This window comes from Gracilinanus agilis, chromosome 1 (genome assembly GCF_016433145.1).
Source record: "Gracilinanus agilis isolate LMUSP501 chromosome 1, AgileGrace, whole genome shotgun sequence".
NCBI classification, from domain to species: Eukaryota; Metazoa; Chordata; class Mammalia; order Didelphimorphia; family Didelphidae; genus Gracilinanus; species Gracilinanus agilis.
Genome location: NC_058130.1, coordinates 364,038,872 through 364,059,081, shown reverse-complemented (window position 1 = coordinate 364,059,081; position 20,210 = coordinate 364,038,872). Strand labels below are relative to the sequence as shown.

At 36.5% G+C, this 20,210-nt stretch overlaps 1 protein-coding gene across 4 annotated transcripts in view; it reads right to left on the bottom strand.

Moving 5' to 3' along the window:
* Positions 1 to 20,210, bottom strand: part of DHX29 (DExH-box helicase 29) — a 64,796-nt gene that overhangs the window by 34,539 nt on the left and 10,047 nt on the right. For 3 of the 4 annotated variants that reach the window (XM_044663967.1, XM_044663959.1, XM_044663976.1), the window contains exons 4-7: positions 18,615 to 18,744; positions 14,010 to 14,155; positions 12,874 to 13,002; positions 6,634 to 6,760 (exon numbers count right to left, since the gene is read on the bottom strand). In XM_044663967.1, the coding sequence (XP_044519902.1) occupies positions 6,634 to 6,760; positions 12,874 to 13,002; positions 14,010 to 14,155; positions 18,615 to 18,744 (532 nt within the window). Of the gene's footprint in view, positions 1 to 6,633; positions 6,761 to 12,873; positions 13,003 to 14,009; positions 14,156 to 18,614; positions 18,745 to 20,210 lie in introns of those variants that run through there. The other variant, XM_044663983.1, reaches the window with a different exon arrangement.

The following is a 20,210-nucleotide window of genomic DNA, read 5'->3' as shown; positions in this document are numbered from 1 at the left end:
CTTTGCTGCCATATTGGCCAGTCTGCTAAGTGTAAGGTGGTATCTCAGTTGTTTTAATTTGCATTTCTCTAATCAGGAGGGATTTAGAACACTTTTTCATGTGCTTATTGATAGTTTTGATTTCATCATATGAAACTGCCTATTCATGTTCCTTGACCATTTGTTGATTGGGGAATGGCTTGATTTTTTGTAAATTTGACTTAATTCCTTATATATTTGGGAAATTAAACTTTTGTCAGAGATTTTTGTTAAAAAATGTTCTCCCAGTCTGTTGCTTTCCTTCTAATTTGGTTGCATTGGTTTTGTTTGTACAAAGCCTTTTTAATTTGATTTAATCAAAGTCATTCATTTTACATTTTACAATGTTCTCTATGTCTTGCTTGGTCTTAAATTCCTTCCTTTCCCACAGATCTGACAGGTATACTATTTTATATTCACCTAATTTATTTATGATTTCACTCTTTATATTTAAGTCATTTACCCATTTTGAATTTATCTTGGCATAGGGTGTAAGATATTGGTTGACCTAATTTTTCCCATACTGTTTTCCAATTTCCCAGCAGTTTTTGTCAAATACTGAGTTTTTGTCCCAAAAGCCAGGGTCTTTGCTGAGGTCATTTACCCCTAATCTATAGGAGCAGTCTATTTTAATGGTCCTGGCTTGAGGGTCCCCAGCTAGGTGGTAGCAGTATCAGAAGAGAAGAGAGGATGTAGACAAGAGATGTTATGAAGGTAAAATAAAAGGACTTGGCAATAGAATGGATATTGGGAGGAAGGAGAGGACTAGAAAGAGTTAGTGGAGAGTGAAATCTAGGGTATGAGCCCAGATGACTAGGAACATGGCAGTACCCTCAAAAGTAATAGAGAAGGGGGCAGCTGGGTAGCTCAGTGGATTGAGAGCCAGGCCTAGAGACGGGAGGTCCTAGGTTCAAATCTGGCCTCAGACACTTCCCAGCTGTGTGACCCTGGGCAAGTCACTTGACCCCCATTGCCTACCCTTACCACTCCTCTTCTGTCTTGGAGCCAATACACAGTATTGACTTCAAGACGGAAGGTAAGGGTTTTAAAAAAAAAAAAAAAAAAAAAGTAATAGAGAAGTTAGTAAGAGGGATGGGTTAGGGGGGAAAGATAATGAACTCAGTGTCTTGTACATGTTGAGTTTATGGTGTCTATGGTGCAGTCAATTTGAGATATCCAATAAGCAGATGGAAATGGAGGTCAGCAGAATGTTAGGGCCGGATAAGTAGCATCCAGGCAAAAACATTAAACATTACCATACTTTATTTTCTCTAATGAGAAAATAATCATAATGATAAGTTTATAATGACTACCTAATGGTACCTAAATTGCCAACCTCCATTTTGGTGGTTTCTATTAGGGGAACTTCATTAGGGAAGTATTCTGTTTGGGGAATTATACTCTTTAAACACTATGTCAACCTAATGATATTATCTTCATTTCAGTGATTTTGAATTGAGAGGTTAGAGCAAATTGTTCCCATCTCCCATCTTGCACAGGTCTAATCATTTCACTCCTCTACTCAAAAAGCTTTAATGGCTCCCTATGATCCCAAAGATAAATGCAAAATCCTCCTTATAACATTTAAAGCCCATCACAATTTATTTCCAACCTATCTTCTAGACTGATTTACATGACTCTCTCTTCTCATAAACTCCATATTCCACTTACCCAAATTAGTCTAATTGCCCCTTCCTCAGAAACAATATTCTATGTCTTGCCTTGATACCTTGAACATACTTTCCCCCATTCTTTGGAATGCTCTTCCTTAGCCTCTTAAATTCCTTTCAATGATAAGCTCAAATACCATATCTCCTACAGAATGCTTTTTCTGCTCCTACCCTCCAAGTTTTAAATACTTGTCTATTCTCCAAAATTATTTTGTATTTACCTATGTATATGTCATTTCACCCCTGTAATATGTAAAGCTCCTTTAGGAAAGAGTCATTTCTTTTTTCTGTCCCTGAATCCCCAGTAACTAGGATAATGCTTACACATAGTAGGTACTTAATAAATGTTTGCTGAATTAAACTGAAAACTTAATTTTCTATTTTTCTATATGGTCAAAAATGCTATTATTCACTCAAATGGTATAACAACAGAATGAGGCATGGCATTCAATTTTTGAATCTGGCATGGTCCATCTTTTATTTGTGTATACTCTGAAATTTATTATTTCTGAATGTCAATGACTTGCAATAGAAAAAGGTTTTTTATTCTTATACTTTAACATATAACAAAAATTCTGGAAAAAGTATATGAACAACAAAAGTGTTTTACCAAGAAAAAAATTCAAGAAACTAATTTTTATGTATCTTGATTCAAAACCCTAGTAATTTGGCAGAATTGAATGCAGCTTATTCTTTCTGATATATTGGAGAAGAGAGCTAGAATATGCTCTAATATATTTGCAAACAATGGTAATTTATCATTTTATGAAGGAAAGAATTCTGCACTAAATAATTATTTCCCAATTTATCTGTTTTTGAAAACCAAAATTTCTTAAAATGGACAATAACTATATTATTCAAAATATCTATGGATCACCAGTGTAGGTATACTACAATCACCAAATCAGATATTGAATTTCATCCTGTGAAATTCTTGTCCAAGACCTTCAAAGCTATCCCTGTGGTTTAATCTATAAGTGAGGCTTATAAGATCATAACAAATACAAGGAAATTTTTTTTTTTGGAAAAGACATTTTAAATGTTTTGATCTACTGAATTAAAAATCATTTTGTATCTAGCAAACAATAACTACAGGACAATTTTCTTCATCTTTTATTTAACAGCAATCTGTTGCAATTATCTAGCCTGAAATTGTTTGTTCCAAAATTACCCAAAGATCTTTTAATTGCTAAATCCACTGGCTTTTTCTGTCCTCATCCTTCTTCGCCTATCTAAAGTATTGGATTCTGCTGTATAGTCCCTCTTCCTGGACACAGTTCTCTCCTGATTTTCTTCTTACCTGTTTTATTTCGGTCTTTTTTTTGCTAGGTAATCATCCAGCTTCTGCCCCTTCTACATGGTATACCTCTAAGTTTCTGTCCTCTTCTTTCTTTTGCTGATTTCACCATCTTCCACAGGAAAGGACAATGCTCAACTCTATTCAGATGACCCCTAAATTTACATATTTAGCCCTCATCAACAGAGTTTTCATTTAAATTCATCAACAGTCAGCTAGACATCACTATAGACCTTTTGATCTCAACCAAACTAAAAATGAATTCATTCCTTCCCCTACCACCTCCAATGTCTAAACTTACTCCCTCTTTCTAGATTTTTTAATTTCTTCTGAGGGCATCAATATCCTCCCAGATCCCCAAGTCATCCTGTTTTTTTCTCCTTCATCTCTAGATAGCCAAATCTTACTGATTCTATCTCAATAACATCTCTCACAACTGAGAAGAAGCAGGTCTCTCCTCTCACACAACCTCTATTGTTATATTCATAATCTGGGAAGTGATGGATGCTACCTTGAATGACAGGGAAGGCAGTTGGAAGACATGGAATGTTCCCAGGTGCCGTGAGCCAGGGGCAAACGTCGGTTGGGCTGACAGTATAAATATCCCTGACAGCCACTTGGAAGAGGTCTCTCTCTGGGCTCTGGAGGTCTCTGGACTGGGAAATCTCTGAGTGGGTGGTGAAGGGAGGCAGGGAGGTCTATGAAGAAGAGGGTAGGAATAACTTTGAAGCTATTTCCTGAAAGACTGTGAGAGCTAGTGTATCATCAACACTGGTAGTGAGAGAGCTGAGAGAATAAGATCACCAACACAGCTGCATCAATAGCATTCCCTATTCTCTGGCTTGGCTGTGGCCAGGCTGGGCCAGAGGTAGTGGAGAGAGTAAATCTCCAGCTTCCACTTGAGCAATAGCCTCCAGTCCTGATTGTTAACTAGTTATAGATAATAGATTGATAGGATCTCCAATCCCCAATCCTTGTCCTGTTTATCCTTTCCCTGATTTAGATAAAGAGTTCAACAAGGACCTTCCTGAGTGGTCTTTATATCACGACCCTTGGGGAGGGAGTCAAATGCAGTCAGATAACCCAAGGCAAATCAAAAGCCCTATATTAATCTATCCAACCCCAGGTTGGACCTGGAAAGGTTATCCATTTATCTAATCTCTCAAGGGTCCTCCCTGGGCAACTGTTAGCAAGAAAGGGAGATTATAACAAATGTCAAGCGTGATCTGAGTTGCTGTTCCTCCATCATCTGCAGCTGAGGAAAATACAGATAGATACATCAACATCATTGTATATCTATATCTCCTTAGGACCCCTTTTGTTTATAACACACACTAGTTCAAGTCATTATCATACCTTGACTATTACAAAACCTCCCAATTTGCCTTCTATCTTTCAAAACCCTTACTTTATTATCTTAGAATAAATGCTAATATCAGTTTCAAGGCAGAAGAGCAGTAAGGGCTAGACAACTGGGGTTGGCTTGACCAATGTCTAAGGACGGATTTGAAGTCAAGTTCTCCAGACTCTAGGCCTGGTGCTCTAATTACCCCAGTTTGGCTTTTCTTAATCTAATCTCCCCACTATTGAATCTGCCCCATACACAGTAAACCTAACTGATATTCCAAAAGACTATGCCATTGCCCTATTCACTAAATAAAAAACAAACTCATCTATGTAGCTATTAAAACCCTTATAATTTGACTCCAGTTCACCTTTTTAGACCAACTTTACATTATTGCCCATTCCAAACAAACTGACTTACTTGTTGTTCTCTATAGACAATATTTCATCACCTACCCCCATTTCTTGTATAGTCCTGAAATGGTCTTCCTTTTCATTTCTGCGTCTTGGCATTCCAAAATCTCTTTAAGGTCCACCTTACATATTATCAAGGCCCTTCCTGATTCCCTAAACTGTTAGTGTTCTCTCTCCCCCATCTATGTTACTTTCTCTGATTCTATTCCACCTCCTAGCAAAATATGTTCCACGAAAGAATAGTTTTCATATTTGTATTGCTAACATATTAGAAATCAAATGTTTGACTCTGGGGTACCACCTCGCACCTAGCAGACTGGCCAATATGACAGTAAAGGAAAATAATAAATGTTGGAGGGACTGTGGTAAAATTGGGACACTAATGCAATGCTGGTAGAATTGTGAATTGATCCAACCATTTTGGATTAAAATTTGGAATTAAGCCCAAAGGGCTTTTAAAGGCTGCCTGCCCTTTGATCCAGCAATACCACTACTGGATTTGTACCCCAAAGAGATAAAAAAAAGTTTGTATAAAAATATTTATAGTTGTGCTTTTTGTGGTGGCAAAAAATTGGAAAATGAGGGGGTGTCCTTCAATTGGAGAATGGCTGAACAAACTCTGATACATGATGGTGATGCAATATTATCGCGCTATAAGGAATGATTAACTGCTTGATTTCTATATGAACTGGAAAGACCTCCATGAACTCATGCAGAGTGAAATGAGGAGAACACCAAGAGAACATTGTACACAGAAAGTGAAACACATTATGGAATGATCAAATGTAACAGACTCTGATACTAATAGCAATGCAGTGATCAAGAACAATCCCATGGAACTTATGAAAAAGAACGCTATCCACATCGAGAGAAAGAACTATGAGAGTAGAAACACAGAAAAAAAAAAACATATGATTTATAATTGGTTATATGGTATATGATTTGGGGTTGTGGTTTTTAAAAGACTACTCTATTACAAATATGAATAATATGGAAACAGGTTTTGAGTAATAAGACAGGTATAAACCAGTGGAATTGCTTGTCAGCTCCGGGAAAGGGGAGGGAAAAGGGGAGAGAACATGTATCATGTAACCATGTTAAAAAAATATTAAAAAAAACCCAAATAAAATAATGTGGGGGGAAAAAAGAAATGAAATATTTGCTGAATGAAGTTTGTGCTGAGCTCTTTCGTCTTCCTCGACCATGTTCACTGCAATGACTACTTTAGGTCGGTGAAACAATTTTTGAAGATTTCTCTTAAGAACTGATTGTGATCAAAGTTTTTATTTTCATCTATATATGATTTTTCAGAGTCCAGAACCTTAGGTGATGGGTCTTTCATAGACCCCCAAGGTTCATTTGAGGCAGAATCACTTCTGCTCCAGATGTTAAGGATGATCTCTCTTCCTACACTTAAAAATAAAACTAAACCCCACCCCAAACTTCCCTATTTTATGCTTATATTCTCTATTTGGCTCAAGATGGCTTTACCGTCTTTATTTCTGGGTCCCAATCATTCCTGCTTATTTCTAGTGTTTTCCTGTCTATTTGAAGTTTGAATATCAGCTGCTTCCTGTTGCTATCTGACCAGGCATACCATCATTCATTACATAAATCATCTTCCTTGCAATCAGAATATTTAAAAAACACTGGAAAGAAGGAAGGCAAGTGGGCTATTATTACTCAAAGCATTTTATGCTGGGAACAAATATCTGAGAAGTTATTTATTTGGAGGTATTTATGGAACCTATCCCTTGGGAATGGGGAAGGCATTTTGTACTAGAAAACCATAAGGTAGGAATGGAAATATCAGACAATTACCAGACTAGAATGGCAAAGAAGGAAATAATTAAATATAAACCTATAATAAAGTAATTCAAAAGGACTCACCCCTCTGATATTTCCTTATTTTTTCTTGTGCCTCTTTCTGGCCTTGCTTGTTTTTTTCTAGCTTAGAGGAAGCTGCCTGTTCCTTTGCATCCTGAAGCTTTGCTGCAAGGTGTAAGTATCTTTCATTCTGTTTCAAATAAGATGATCAGTAAGATGTTAATAAAAAAATTAGTAAGATTTAACTAGTTTATCTACATTTGTTTCCCTGGAGGCTGTTTCTTCATCTGTAAAACTATGAGTTTGAATTTACAGATAATCCTGCTCTTAGTCCTTTGACCTTATCATTATTATTTAAAAGGCAAAGTATAATTAATGGCAGATAAAGTTCAAGCTTCAAACTCCTAATACTAATTCTGTCACAGAATGGAATCATAACATCAAAACTGTACAGGATTTAAAAAATTAGCAAGGCACTGTCATATGTTGTTTCGTGAGCAACTCATGTCATCATCATAGCTCAGATTTTTCAGGTCTACACTTCACTTAGCCTCTGTGATGGTCTCTCTGAACGACTGAACCTAGAGATTAAGGAAATGACCATTCAAAGGGCTTGTGGTTATAATTTCAGACAAGGTTTAGTACAAGAATAAAACAAGATTAGAGACTACTGCTATAGTTACTGCTTTCCTTACACCCTACATTCTTGGTCAAGCTAACCTGGAAAGATTCATTACTATCTACAACAGTGCCTAAGGGCAGAGTCTCCTGCTATTCTTTGGTGCTGAGGGACCTTATACCCCCAAAGAGGGGGCAGGTGGAAAGTATTATCATTGCCTGGGGAAGTTATCACAGATTTCTTGAAAGGAAGAACTCAGGATGAGGGCTATCACACCTGTAGTCATTAGAAATCTCATGCCCTTTGGGACTAGTCTCCAGGTGACTAATCTACTATGGCCATCCACATTCCACATAGGCAAAACTCAGTTTGCCAGTGCTTAACCTTCAATGGCTTCTTATCCCTATCACCTACCCAATAAGATAAAACACATTATTATATTAATATACACATTAATAAAATAAAGCATATTATTCAAGGCCTGCCATTCTACCTTTCTAGCATTTTCTTATCCAGCTCTCTTCCAAGGACTCTATACTCCATCAAAACTGGACTATTCATCATTCCACCATCAACAATCCTGTGAGATTTTTCTATGCCTTTGTTTATACCATTTCCAGGGCTTAGGCTGCTTTCCTAATCTACATTCCCCTGCTCTAATTCTACCCATCTTTCAAGGTCCAGCTCAGATCCCACTTCTCCATAAGGCCATTCCTGATTCTCCAGTAAGAAATGATATTGATCCCCAGATACTGAAAAGAAATTTACATTAATCATTATCTATCTTATATCATGTATTATTTTACTAGCAGGGAAGCTTTTTGAAGGCAGGAACTATGTCTTATTTATCCTTTCATCTGTGTAAATAGAATAGCCAGATCCCATTTAATAGTCAAGAATCTACTCAACACAGGCGTGCTAATGATGTCACTCCCACCTCCCTTAGTGGGGAGGGGAGACGAGTTACCCACACGTGACAATAAGTAACAAATCAAGAATAAGGGACTGCCCTTTGGGCAGTCCAAATCAATGTAGAAACTGCCATTTGTCCATTTGAATTAGAGGTGGACCACAGGAAGTGATGAAAGACACATTCTCTTTAAGTAAGTTAGTGAACTTCCTGTAGAGGGAGTTGGCGTCTGGAACTGGAAGAAGAAGCATCTCCTGAGACCACAGACAGATTACACTCTGTATTGTCACGTGGGTAAGTTAGGCTGGCTTCCTTGGCCTAGCTGGGCCAATTCTAAACTCTGCCTATCCGGCTGTTGGGCCTTGCGGCTTACAGCTTCATTTATTTAGTCTTCTACCTCCCTCTTCTCTTTATCCCTACTCACTTTCCTGATTGTAAATAAACTCCTCAACCCGATGCTGACTTGGGTCTGATTTAATTACGGAATCAACCTGAATTGTTGATTCCTGGCGGCCACATATTTTAAAGATATAACTATAATAACTAAATTTTATTTCTTACACATCTCACTCAGCATATAGTAGACACACTGTTACAAAATGTGTACAAATACTTCATTCTTATATACAAGCCAGCTTTAGATGAGAAAAAAACTAGAATTATAAATAGAATTCAGTTTACTGATTTATTTACTAGTATCCCTTACAAATCACAACAGATTAAAAGCATTAAGAAGAGGAAGGGTGCTGCTAGAATCACAAACATTCTGGGACTATTCACTTCAGGGGCAAATAATCTTATATACTTTACTATTCCTTGAACTCGACATATCAAAGTATAACTAATATTTAAAATTACAACTGAAATACTGAAGAAGCCTAAACTACATTCTGTATGCTCTACTTATAAAGTCAAGTCTGCAATCCATTTTTGAAAGATTTTTATCAATAGTGATTAAAATAGGGGGCAGCTGGGTAGCTCAGTGGATTGAGAGTCAGGCCTAGGGACGGGAGGTCCTAGGTTCAAATCCGACCTCAGACACTTCCCAGCTGTGTGACCCTGGGCAAGTCACTTAACCCCCATTGCCCACCCTTACCACCCTTCCATCTAGGAGCCAATACACAGAAGTTAACGGTTTAATAATTTAAAAATAAAAATAAAAAAATAGTGATTAAAATAAAAAAAACATCTTTTTTTAATTAATAGTATTCTAATAGTAAAAAACCTGGAAACATGTTTAACAATTAGTGACAAATTATGGAATATTTATGTAACTGAACAATATCATAAAGCATATACGGATGTTTGTGTGTGTATATGTACACACACATATACATATAAGGAAATACAGAAAGATACAAAAGGATATAATGAGATTAGGTGAATTGTTTGTTGGTTGTTAATCCTTTTTAGCTCTCTGTTAAATGATACCTATGATTTTTTGTTAATATTTACTCCTTTTGTTGTATGTTTGATTACTTATGTTTGATATTTATATTTTTCATACACAAGTATTGTTTTCTTTTCCTAAAAGAGAAACTGAAAGATTATAATCATTATCACAGAAATGTAAAGTTTTCCTCCATCTCAGCCATGTCAAACCCAGGGAAATTAATATACTCAAAGGGAAGCTAGCCTGTTGCAAGATAACAACTAGCATATTTCAGGCAGCAACTAGAAGAACTTCTGGTAAATGAGATAGAAAATCACAGCAGAATGGTATGTGTGGTAATGTAACTGCTGAACCTTCTGTCTCTTGTTGGATTGGAGGCTACCACAGACGGAAAAAGGAGGGAGAGGTAGGGACACAAAGGAGGCAGTATATACTAAAGATAGGTGTTCTTGGACTTATTTTCTACAGATATACACTACAGATGTATCAATATAGCTAAGGCTACTGTCCTAGAGGTCCAGCTTTATTAGGCTGGTAGTCTATGGGAGCTTTGAGCCAGATACAATAGGGTCTGTGATAGATAGTAGGAAAACAGTTCCAGACTCTCTAGGGGGCTCCATAGTTCACTGAATGGATATTCTAGATGGTGTGAAAGATAATGTACAAGAAACTCCCTAAGGTGCCTCAATTTGATCAATCACCTGTAGCCGGGGCTTTAGCCTCCATCCTATGCTTACTTTAACATGAGGCAGTTTCAGGTGCCGCTTGAAACTTAAGGTATAACATAAGCCAAGGAAGGTCCCATAGCTTCAAGCTCCTTCATCTCCAATTCATCGTGCGGACCAGCACAAGGTCCAGAAATGTCAGGAAGTCTGAGGGGACTTGCACAAAAAGGGGCTGACATTACAGAAATTCTAGCAGAAGGCTACTGGCATTGTTTCAAAGAGCTGCCTTCAATACTCAAAGTCAACAAGCATTTATTAAGTGCTTCCTATAACCCAGGTACTGAGGCTAGCAGTCATCTGGAGACACCTACATGTGTCCATGGGGACGGATGTGAAGGGGGTCAGGAATATCTGTACATTTTGGTCTCTGGCTCAATGAATAGGTTTGTTTTGAAGAGGGGAAGCTAGTAGTATTATTGGCAAGGCCAAAAAATAAGGGAAATGGGTGTTAAAGGAGTTTAGGTTTCTGAAAATTTTATTTATGTGGAATACTTCACTCATCATTGAGGTTGGTTAAAAGAGGCACCACCACCACTACCACTATCCCCAACACCACTACCACTACTATTAGCATTACCACCACCACTACTACTACCACTACCAGTACCACTACTACAATTACCACCACCACCACCACCACCATTACTACCACATTACTACTACATTACTACTACTACTACTACTACTACCACCACCACCACCACCACCACTACTACTACTACCACCACCAGCAGCACCACTGCTACCAATATTAATTTATACATACAAAACATTCATATATTCCTAAAACATTAAATTTGAGCTTCCCAAAAATCTTATTAGGTTGGTTCCATAGGTATTATTATCCCATTTTGCAGAAAACAATAAAGTTCAGAGAGGTTAAGCGACCTCTCCTTGGGGCCAGAGGCAGGATTTGAATTCAGGTCTTCTTGACTCCAAGACCAGCTCTATCCAGTAGACCATATTGCTTCCTTACAAAGTTTAATAAAAGGAAACAATGCCATTTAGTCCTACTGTTATTGGTTCAGTAATTTTTAGTCATGTCTGACTCTGTGACCTCATTTGGGGTTTTCTTGGCAAGAATACTGGAGTGGTTTGCTATTTCTTTTTCCAACTCATTTTACAGATGAGGAAACTGAGGCAAACAGGGTTAAATGATTTGCCTACGGCAGTGTTGGCAAACCTTTTAAAGATTGCATGCCCAAATTGTACCTTCAAGCTGTCTGTGAGTTCCCCTGCATTACCCCAGACAGCAGAGGGAGGAAGTGCTTGCTTTGGGCTACTGAACTGGGTATGTGAACATTGTCCTCAGGCACTGTGGAGAGGGGGAATGGAGCAGTCCCCTCTGGCATCCTGGGGCACGAGTGCCACGCCTTCGCCAATGTGGGCCTAGGATCACACAGCTAATGTCAGAGGCCAGAGTTGAACTCAGAGCACCTCTACTACACCACCTAGCTGCCATACCATCCTCCACAAAAAAGTCTATCTTAGAATTTGCAAAGTTGGAAAAAACATCATAGGTCATTTAGTCCAACTACCAGTCCCATTTATATGAATCTAATTTACATGATCTTAGTACAAGCCACCTCTATAACATCACTAGCTCCTTAATAACCATTCCTTCTTAAAGGTGGCCTGTGGTCCAAACCCACCCAAAGGGAAAGAACTTGCAAGGTTTTATGTATTCATCCTCTCTCTCAAAAGTTAAATAAGAGTATTCTACAATTTGATGTCATTCTCTTGAAGAGAAGATGAAACAATAGTTCTAATACTATTTTTCCAATAATAATTTTATAGCAAATTTATTAACCAAAATCAAATTTATCAACATCCTTCCAATAGTAGTTTCTTGTCCTGACTTCCCTCTTTGTCAATGTTATCCTCACTTTCTGAACCCCAAGGTCCTCACCCCTTACCCTCTGTAGGAAACAACAGGGAGCCTATCTTGATTTCTGCTTCTTTATTTTTCCCACCTGTCTATCTTTGAGTCTCTATTCCCACTGCAGATACATCTTAGATCAGGAGTTTAATTCCCACTGGGCCAATCAATAGTCTCTTTAAAGGTCTTTTTAGCTAAAATCTCTAAGCCCAACTATGTGTTCCATATGATGTCAGTAGATTGTTATTTCTGAAACACCACTTTTCTCTGCTCACAATATTCCAAGAGCTCCCAACTGTTTAAGGTAGGAACACTAAACTGCTAACTTTAGCATGCAAAGCCAAGAATATCTTATTACAATGGACATTCAAATTTCATTTTCTGAAGACAAATCTTCTGCAGACAAGCTGATCTTCTTACTATATTTGAAAAATAACATGACTAGCCTGATTTCTTAACCTCTGTTCAGGTCATTCCCCCCACTCAAGACTAGCTATATACTCATTACCTGTCTCTGACTATTCGGATGGAAGTGATTTTTTTCTCCATTGAATTTCAGTGGTACCAATATATGGATTTGAATTTTAAATGATCTTCTGTTCAAGGAAAGTTAGGTATATGGATAAAATTGAAATACTCCAAGAGCAAGAACATCCTCAAATTGCTTTTCATTTCCCCAAAGGATTTAGCATAGAACTTTATACGCAGTAATTAGTCAAATATCTGCTAACTTATCATCCTTCAAAAAATTAATTCTGTCACAAATCTCTAACTTACAGGGTCAAATTTCTCCTCTTCTTCTAAACTTTTAGAATTCTCAGTCTTTTCTTCTTGACTCTGCTGTTCAGCATACTGCAAAATCCATTCTTTCATATTTACCTCTTTGTCCTTTTCTACATTTTTTGGCTAGGAGTGGAAACATAAAAATGAAAATTAGAGGTGAAAAATCTTTATATTATCAACATTAGGCAAGGAAAACAAATTTTGAGATAGAATTACTTGATTTAACAGAATAAAATTTTAAAGCCATGAAGAGTGTCTGAGATACAACAAATATAAACTGAACTTTAAAAACATACAATTTTACTATTATCTTTTTTATACTACCAGAATTTCTTCTAGTACTTCTCTTTCTGCCCTCTCCCAGAGAACCATGGCATATATTAAAACATTTTTTTAAGAAAAAAAATCTGAAAACTGATCAATGCATCTAAAAAGTCTAAAAATATGTACAATGTTCCATACTTAATGGACCTTCCCCATGTCTACAAAGGAATGGGGTGAGGTAATCTTCTCATGTCTTTTCTTTGGGGACATCCATGCCTGTTCTTTGTAATTTTATAACATTAACTTTTGATTATTTGTAATTATCCTTGCCATTTACATTACTATACTCATTGTATATAGTTTTCTTAGCTCTGATTACTTAATTTTGCATCAGATTGTACAAATCCCTCTATGCTTCTCTATATTCATATTTATTTATTGCAGCATAATAGTATTCCATTACACTCATGAACTACAGCTAGTTTAGGAATTTCTCAATCAATGAACATCTACTTTGCTATCACAAAAAAAAACAAAAAAAAAAATGTTGCTATAAGTATCCTAGTGCATATGGAGACTTTCTTATCAATGATCTCCTTGAGTGAATGAACAAGGTGGCAGAATCTCTGAGATGTAGAAGGATATGGATGCTTTACTCACTTATTTGCACAATTCCAAACTGTTTTATAAAAATGCTTGTATATGGAAAAGTGAGGTTAGAAATGGGTTGAAGATGGGAGGGAGCAAAGGCAGGGAGGCATAAAAGAAATAAGTAATAACAACTCAAGATTTGTTTTCTACTGCAAATAGTAAGGATGCATAAAAATTTGCCCTTTTTTACATAAACTGGTCATTTTAAAAGTTACCTTAACTTCAGGTTCATCTTCCCTTTTTTTAGTACTAGGTAGCTGAGGAGGTGGAGTGGTAGCCTGTATTTGCAGAGACTGAAATTTTGGTCTGCTTTTGGGTTGTTGTTCTTCAAACTCCTGACTAAATCCTTCAGGAAGTGAATCTTGAAAAAGAAAGCAGGTAATATGAAACAAAATTACATATACAAAGAAGTCCCACAAGCTATTAAATAGTTAAAAATCTATTTTCCATATATTTCAAATTAGGATCATCACCTCTCAGAAATCCATCCAATTTTCATTTTTGTCAAATATGGTGAAATTTCATTAATCTGAAAATGTTTATATGACAAACAAAAAAACACACTTGGATGTTTGCAGCAATTTTTGCAGTTTCAAGAAAATTAATAAATTTGTACAATCTCCCTGAATTATGTCATAATGGGATTTGATTATTAGCAATACCTTAGACGTATCACTGTGTCTCAGTTTTGTTGAATAACTAAGTAATCCTCCTCACAACAGTTTCCTCATTTTTTTTTTTTTTTTTTTTTAAAGCATGGGAGCTGGACTAAATGTTGTCTAGGACCCTTCCAGCTCTAAAATTCAATGATTCTGGGGTGGCAGTTGTTAGTCAAGAATTCTTAAAACTTGGTAGACATAATGCAATTTAGATTTCTCTTTCTTTCCACATATACCAAATCCATTTGACTGTCTCTCTGAAATGCTACTCTTTTCTTTTACCAAAGCTCATTCTTCATTTTGGCTATGGATCTCTTCACTTTAATTAATACAAACTTTTTTTTTTCTAATCTTCATCCAAAACTACAAATTTCGCCTTTTTTAAAATCACTAAATCTTTTTAGCTCTTTCCTTTGCCACAGGTTCAACTTTTTGTCATTCAAATGTTCTCTCTAATATCCTTTACTCTTGCAAAGAATTATTTATTAAGGGTTCATTAGAAAATAGAGTTAAGTAACATAAATTATCGATAGATACATAAGAGATTATAAGCTAGGTTTCTTTAAAAATCTGAATAGAATCTCAGATGGATTTATGGATAACAGAGAATTTTCCCAGAGTGCTTTGAGAGACAATTACCCAACTGACTTTGAACTCTGTGGGCTAACTCTGTCCTGAAGGGAGGTCCTAAGAGGTACTCTATGAAATTTAAAAAATATCAGTGTTTTAACACCAAATATTTATCTACAAGATCTGACAAGTGAAGGAGGTTGTTGGTGAAACATTGGTGCAAGCCCAACAGGTTTGCTGGGCGAGTGGAAAAGGTTGTGGAGATTCAAGCTGTTTGTTCATCTATACAGCAAGGAAAGAGAGACCTTTCTCTCTCTCTTTTTGTATTTAATAATAACTCATTTCTCTTGTGTATAATTTAGATATGATAGATTAAGGTTTTGGGGATTTAGATAGAATAGGAAGACAGAATAGTCTCAACTCTGTTGGGGAAAGAGATCCTTGAGGATCATATTTGGGTGGTTGGAGTAAGAAAATTTAGCTTAGGGACTTATATATCATAAGAATTTATCTTCCAGCAGTTTCCTTTTACTATCCCTTTCCTTAGTTTTTTAAACCATAATAAAAAATATATTTTTATACAACTGGCTGAGCCGGAATTCTTAGGCTGATCTGAGAAGCCATTTTCTCAAACAATCAGATCCAATAGCCTGTCCATCCTATACCAATAATCAATAAGGATTAGGAAACTTTTATAACACTCCTGTCCCTTTCCTCTTTTTCTTTTTAAATCTTAATTAAAAAAAAAACTTTCCTTTCCCTTAATGACTTCTTTTTATGTCCCAACATTATCTCCTTTTTGTAAATTGCATCATTTCCTCCTTCCTTAAAAAAACAAACAAACAAACAAAAAAAAAAACCTATTAAAATCATTCCTGTGAATTCCTTTTTCCAGGTCTGTGTGGTAGGATGGACACCATACTAGGCTTGGAGTCAGAGAAAAATGATCTTCAGTCTCTCCTCAGACATTAAACCAGTTTCGTGATCCTAGATAAGTCATTCAAGCCTTTCAAATCTCAGCTTCCTAGCCTTCCAGTCCAGGATGGAAAGAACAGTATTTACCTAACAGGACTATTCTGAGAATCAAAAGAAACTTCCCAGTTTTTCCGGAGGCACCACCATGTTTCCATGGACTAAACCTGACCACTGAATCAACCATTCACGTCCCTGCTTTTGTGTCTTCACACAAGCTATAACCCTATGCCCCGAATCCATTTTTTCCTTCTCTCCACATCTTAGAACCCTCAGTTTCCTTCAAAGGTCAGTTCAATGCTGATCTCCTACTATCTCATGAGAACTTTCCTGATCCCCACATTGTTAATGCAACTCCCCCTGCCCCTAATTAACTTGTATTTATTTCTTTCTTACAAACAGGCTATCCCCCAATTGACTATATAAACACTTATGGGAAGGCAAGGGCTTTTTCACTTTTGTCATGGTTACTTGCTAAATACCTTTTGGACACTATAAACACTAAAGATATGAAGTCAGAAATGAAATGAGTTCTCCTCTTCAAGGACCTTACATTTTATCATGGAAAACAACACACATTCATGAATAAAACATCAAGTATATACAAGGTAAAAACTTACTAATCTAAGGGACCGGACCCTAGTAGCTGTGGGATAAGAAAAGCCCTCAGAGAGGAGGTGGTGCTAGAACTGAACTTTATATATATGTGTGTGTGTGTATATATATATATATATATATATATAAAAATTTTTTTAACCCTTACCTTCTATCTTAGAATCAATACTAAGCATCAGTTCTAACATAGAAGAGAGGTAAGAGCTAGGTCAGTCAAACCTATGACACGTGTCATAGCCATTCTTGGTGACATGCAGTCACAGAGAAGTATGGGGCCACAAGCCGAGGATGAAAAGTTTGCTGTAGGGTAGTGTAGACACTATATTAATTTACCTATTTTTGTTTATTAAATAGTTATATATTACAATTGTACATTTTGTTAAACTATAAATATTGTGAAATTATGTTTTTTTCTCGAAAAGCCATACCACCCGAGTTATGCTTGGTTTTTTGGCAAATTTTGACACATCAAGCTCAAAAGGTTGCCCCCATCACTGAGCTAGGTAATTGGGGTTAAGTAACTTGCCCAGTCACAAGTTACTAGAGAATGTCTAAGGCCAGATCTGAATCCAGGACATCTCATCTCCAGACCAGGCTTTCTAACCACCCAGCTGCTCCTAAAAATGAACTTTGATGGACACTGGGAATTCTAAGAGACAGAAAGAGGAGGAGGGAGAGCCTTCAAGGCTCAGTGGATAGTTTGTGAGAAAGAGAAGTGTGTACAAAGAATAGAGGGGAATTGTGTGGGTAGATTATAGAATAAGTTAAAGGGAGTAAAATGTAATAAGACTGGAAAAGATAGTCTTGGGCCAGAACTTGCAGGGCTACAAATAAGAGAAAAACATTTATATTTGGTCTGAGGAGTAGGGAGATTGTTATTTTAAAAAATAAATAGCATTTTTCTAAGCCTATAATCTAAATCATAATATGTTTTATTTCTAGAATAAAGGGCACTGATTAAACAACTGTGTCAGATGTTTCTTCTGTTATTTTGTCTGTCATTTTATACAAATTAGATATTAGGTGGAAAGCGATGACTCCACCCACACAAATATGCACGGAGAAATCAATTACTTTTCCGATACTGCACTTGGTATCAGGAGAAAGCAACCATGTCAGCAAATACAGACTCCTGGCACAAGAACAAAAAGAAAATAAAACCAAAATCAACAAGGCTACCCTTAATTGTCTCAATGGACTCAAAACAAAGGTGCAACTTTATTATTTTATTTTTTAACTTTTAAAAAACCCTTATCTTCAGTCTTAGTACAAATTCTAAGATAGAAGAGTGGTAAGGGCTAGGATTGCCTAGGGTCACACAGCTAGTAAGTGTCTGAGAACAGATTAGGAACCAGGTTGGGCACTCTATCTATTGTGCTACCTACCTGCCTCCCAAAGATGAAACTTTAAATGATCTTTGAGTATATTTTAACCTATATTTTGGGAGTTTCGGGTAAAATGTAGTTCTAAATTGCAGGATTGTCAAAAATGCAACAAATACTGACATCTACTGGCAATGAAACTGTTCTGCATATTAGTTTTCCAACACTATTTTTAGGCCATTCAGTGGCCTATCAGTTTAGGAAAAAAGATGTTATCAAGAGACTAAAACTTAATTTCTTTAGGTAATAAATAAAATATTTTATTTCTTTGTATCTTAAGGTTGACCTTTATGTTTTAAAATATCATTTCTAATATCTGGTAACTAACAAAGGATTGCAACAAAATTTCAGAACCAGAGATATGAGAAAAATGTCTTATTAAAGATTTTAAAAGCATCTATTATTAGAGGATATTTTATCAAAGCATATGAAAGTAAATTAGTTCATTTTTATTCCAACTACTTAAATGAACAGAAAAAAAAGGAAATTTCTGTCCATAAAAAATAAAGAATTATCTTTAAAGGATACAAGCAGTAAAATAACAATGAAGAATTTGTTAAAAATTTAATGTAATAGCAGAAAATGCTCAAAAGCCATTAAATATTCAAGCCATTTTGCTTACCATCTGACAGATTTAAACAAAGCCAATCCAAGGCAGAATGAAGATCACCTCCATACAAAACTGTATTTGTCATAGCTTCCTCAATATCCTTTGTTTTAAATGAAAATGCTTGTAGAGCCATGTATAAATCCTACAAAGAAAATGCAGAAAGTCAAATGTGAGAAAAGAATATTAATTTTTCCTTCATTTTTTTAGTTGCTTTTGCATGTCACAAGTTTTTTGTTTTTTTAGTTTGTGACAATCAGTGTACTTCTGGCCCAATGTAGTGTTTAGACTCCAAATTTTGAATGAGGGCTCCTTTTTAGAAAAATCACCTTAAATTCTATCAGTCAAATCTAATATTCTTTTCCCAGGCTTCATCCTTTGTGATCTTTCTGCAGCCTTTAACATTACTTGATTCTCCTTCTTTCTCTCTGGGTTTGCATGACACTACTCTCCTGGTTTTTCTATGTGTGAGATCACTTTCCAATCTCCTTTTTTAGGTCCTCATCCTAGATAAGATTAATTGTGGTATCCCTCAAGGCTCTGTTCTAGGCCTTTTTCCTCATCTCCCCAGATACTATTTATGTTCGTAATTTTATCAGCTCCCATGGATTCGATTATTATCTCTATGCTGAGGATTTACAGATCTTACTTATCCAGCCACAACCTCTCTAACTTTCAGTCTTACATCTCCAACTGCCTAGTGGGGCATCTCTTCCATAAATACCTTATATTAGTTCTAAAATGGAACTCCCAAAACCTCCTTTCTTCTAAAATTCCCTATTCCCTATCAATGGTACTATTATTCTCTAAAGAGGCTTGCAACCTAAGTAGGGTTTTATACTTGATCTCTCATTTTCAACCCCCATGATCAATCTGGCAATTCTACCTCCACAACATTTCTCACATATATCTCCTTCTCCCTTCTGACTCTGTTACCACACTAGTGAAGGTCCTTATCACCTCATGCTTGGCCTAGTCAAAAAGTCAGCTGGTTTGTCTTCCTGCCTCAACTCTCTCAATTATAGCTTATCTATCTCACAGCTATCAAATTGATCTTAAGTGTCAGCTGGACCATGTCATCCCCTGTTCCATAAACTCCAGAGGTTTCTTTCAAAGTTAAATAGAAAACCCTATTCAGGGTGCAGCTAGGTGGATAGAGAGCCAGGCCTAGAGATGAAAAATCCTGTTCAAATATGGTCTCAGGTACTTCCTAACTGTGTGGCCAACCTGAGCAAGCCACTTAACCCAACTGCCTAGCCTTTACTGTTCTTCTGCCTTGGAAGCAATACACAGCATTATTTCTAAGATGGAAGGTAAGGGTTTAAAAAAATAAATAGCAATACTATTTGATATTGAAAGTACTTCATAACTTGCCCTCTTCCTATCTTTCTAGTCTTTTTACACCTTAGTTGCCCACCCCTCACTCAGCCTGCTTAAGAATTCTTTGTGCTCTTATGACAATGGCCTCCTTGCCATTCCTTTGTTTCTTGATCCCACTAAATCTTATTAGCTGTTCCCCATGCTTGAAATAACTCTTTCCTCATGTCTGCCTCCAAGGCTTCCCTAGCTTTCAAGTCCCAACTAAAATCTTTTCTACAAGAAGCCTTTCCT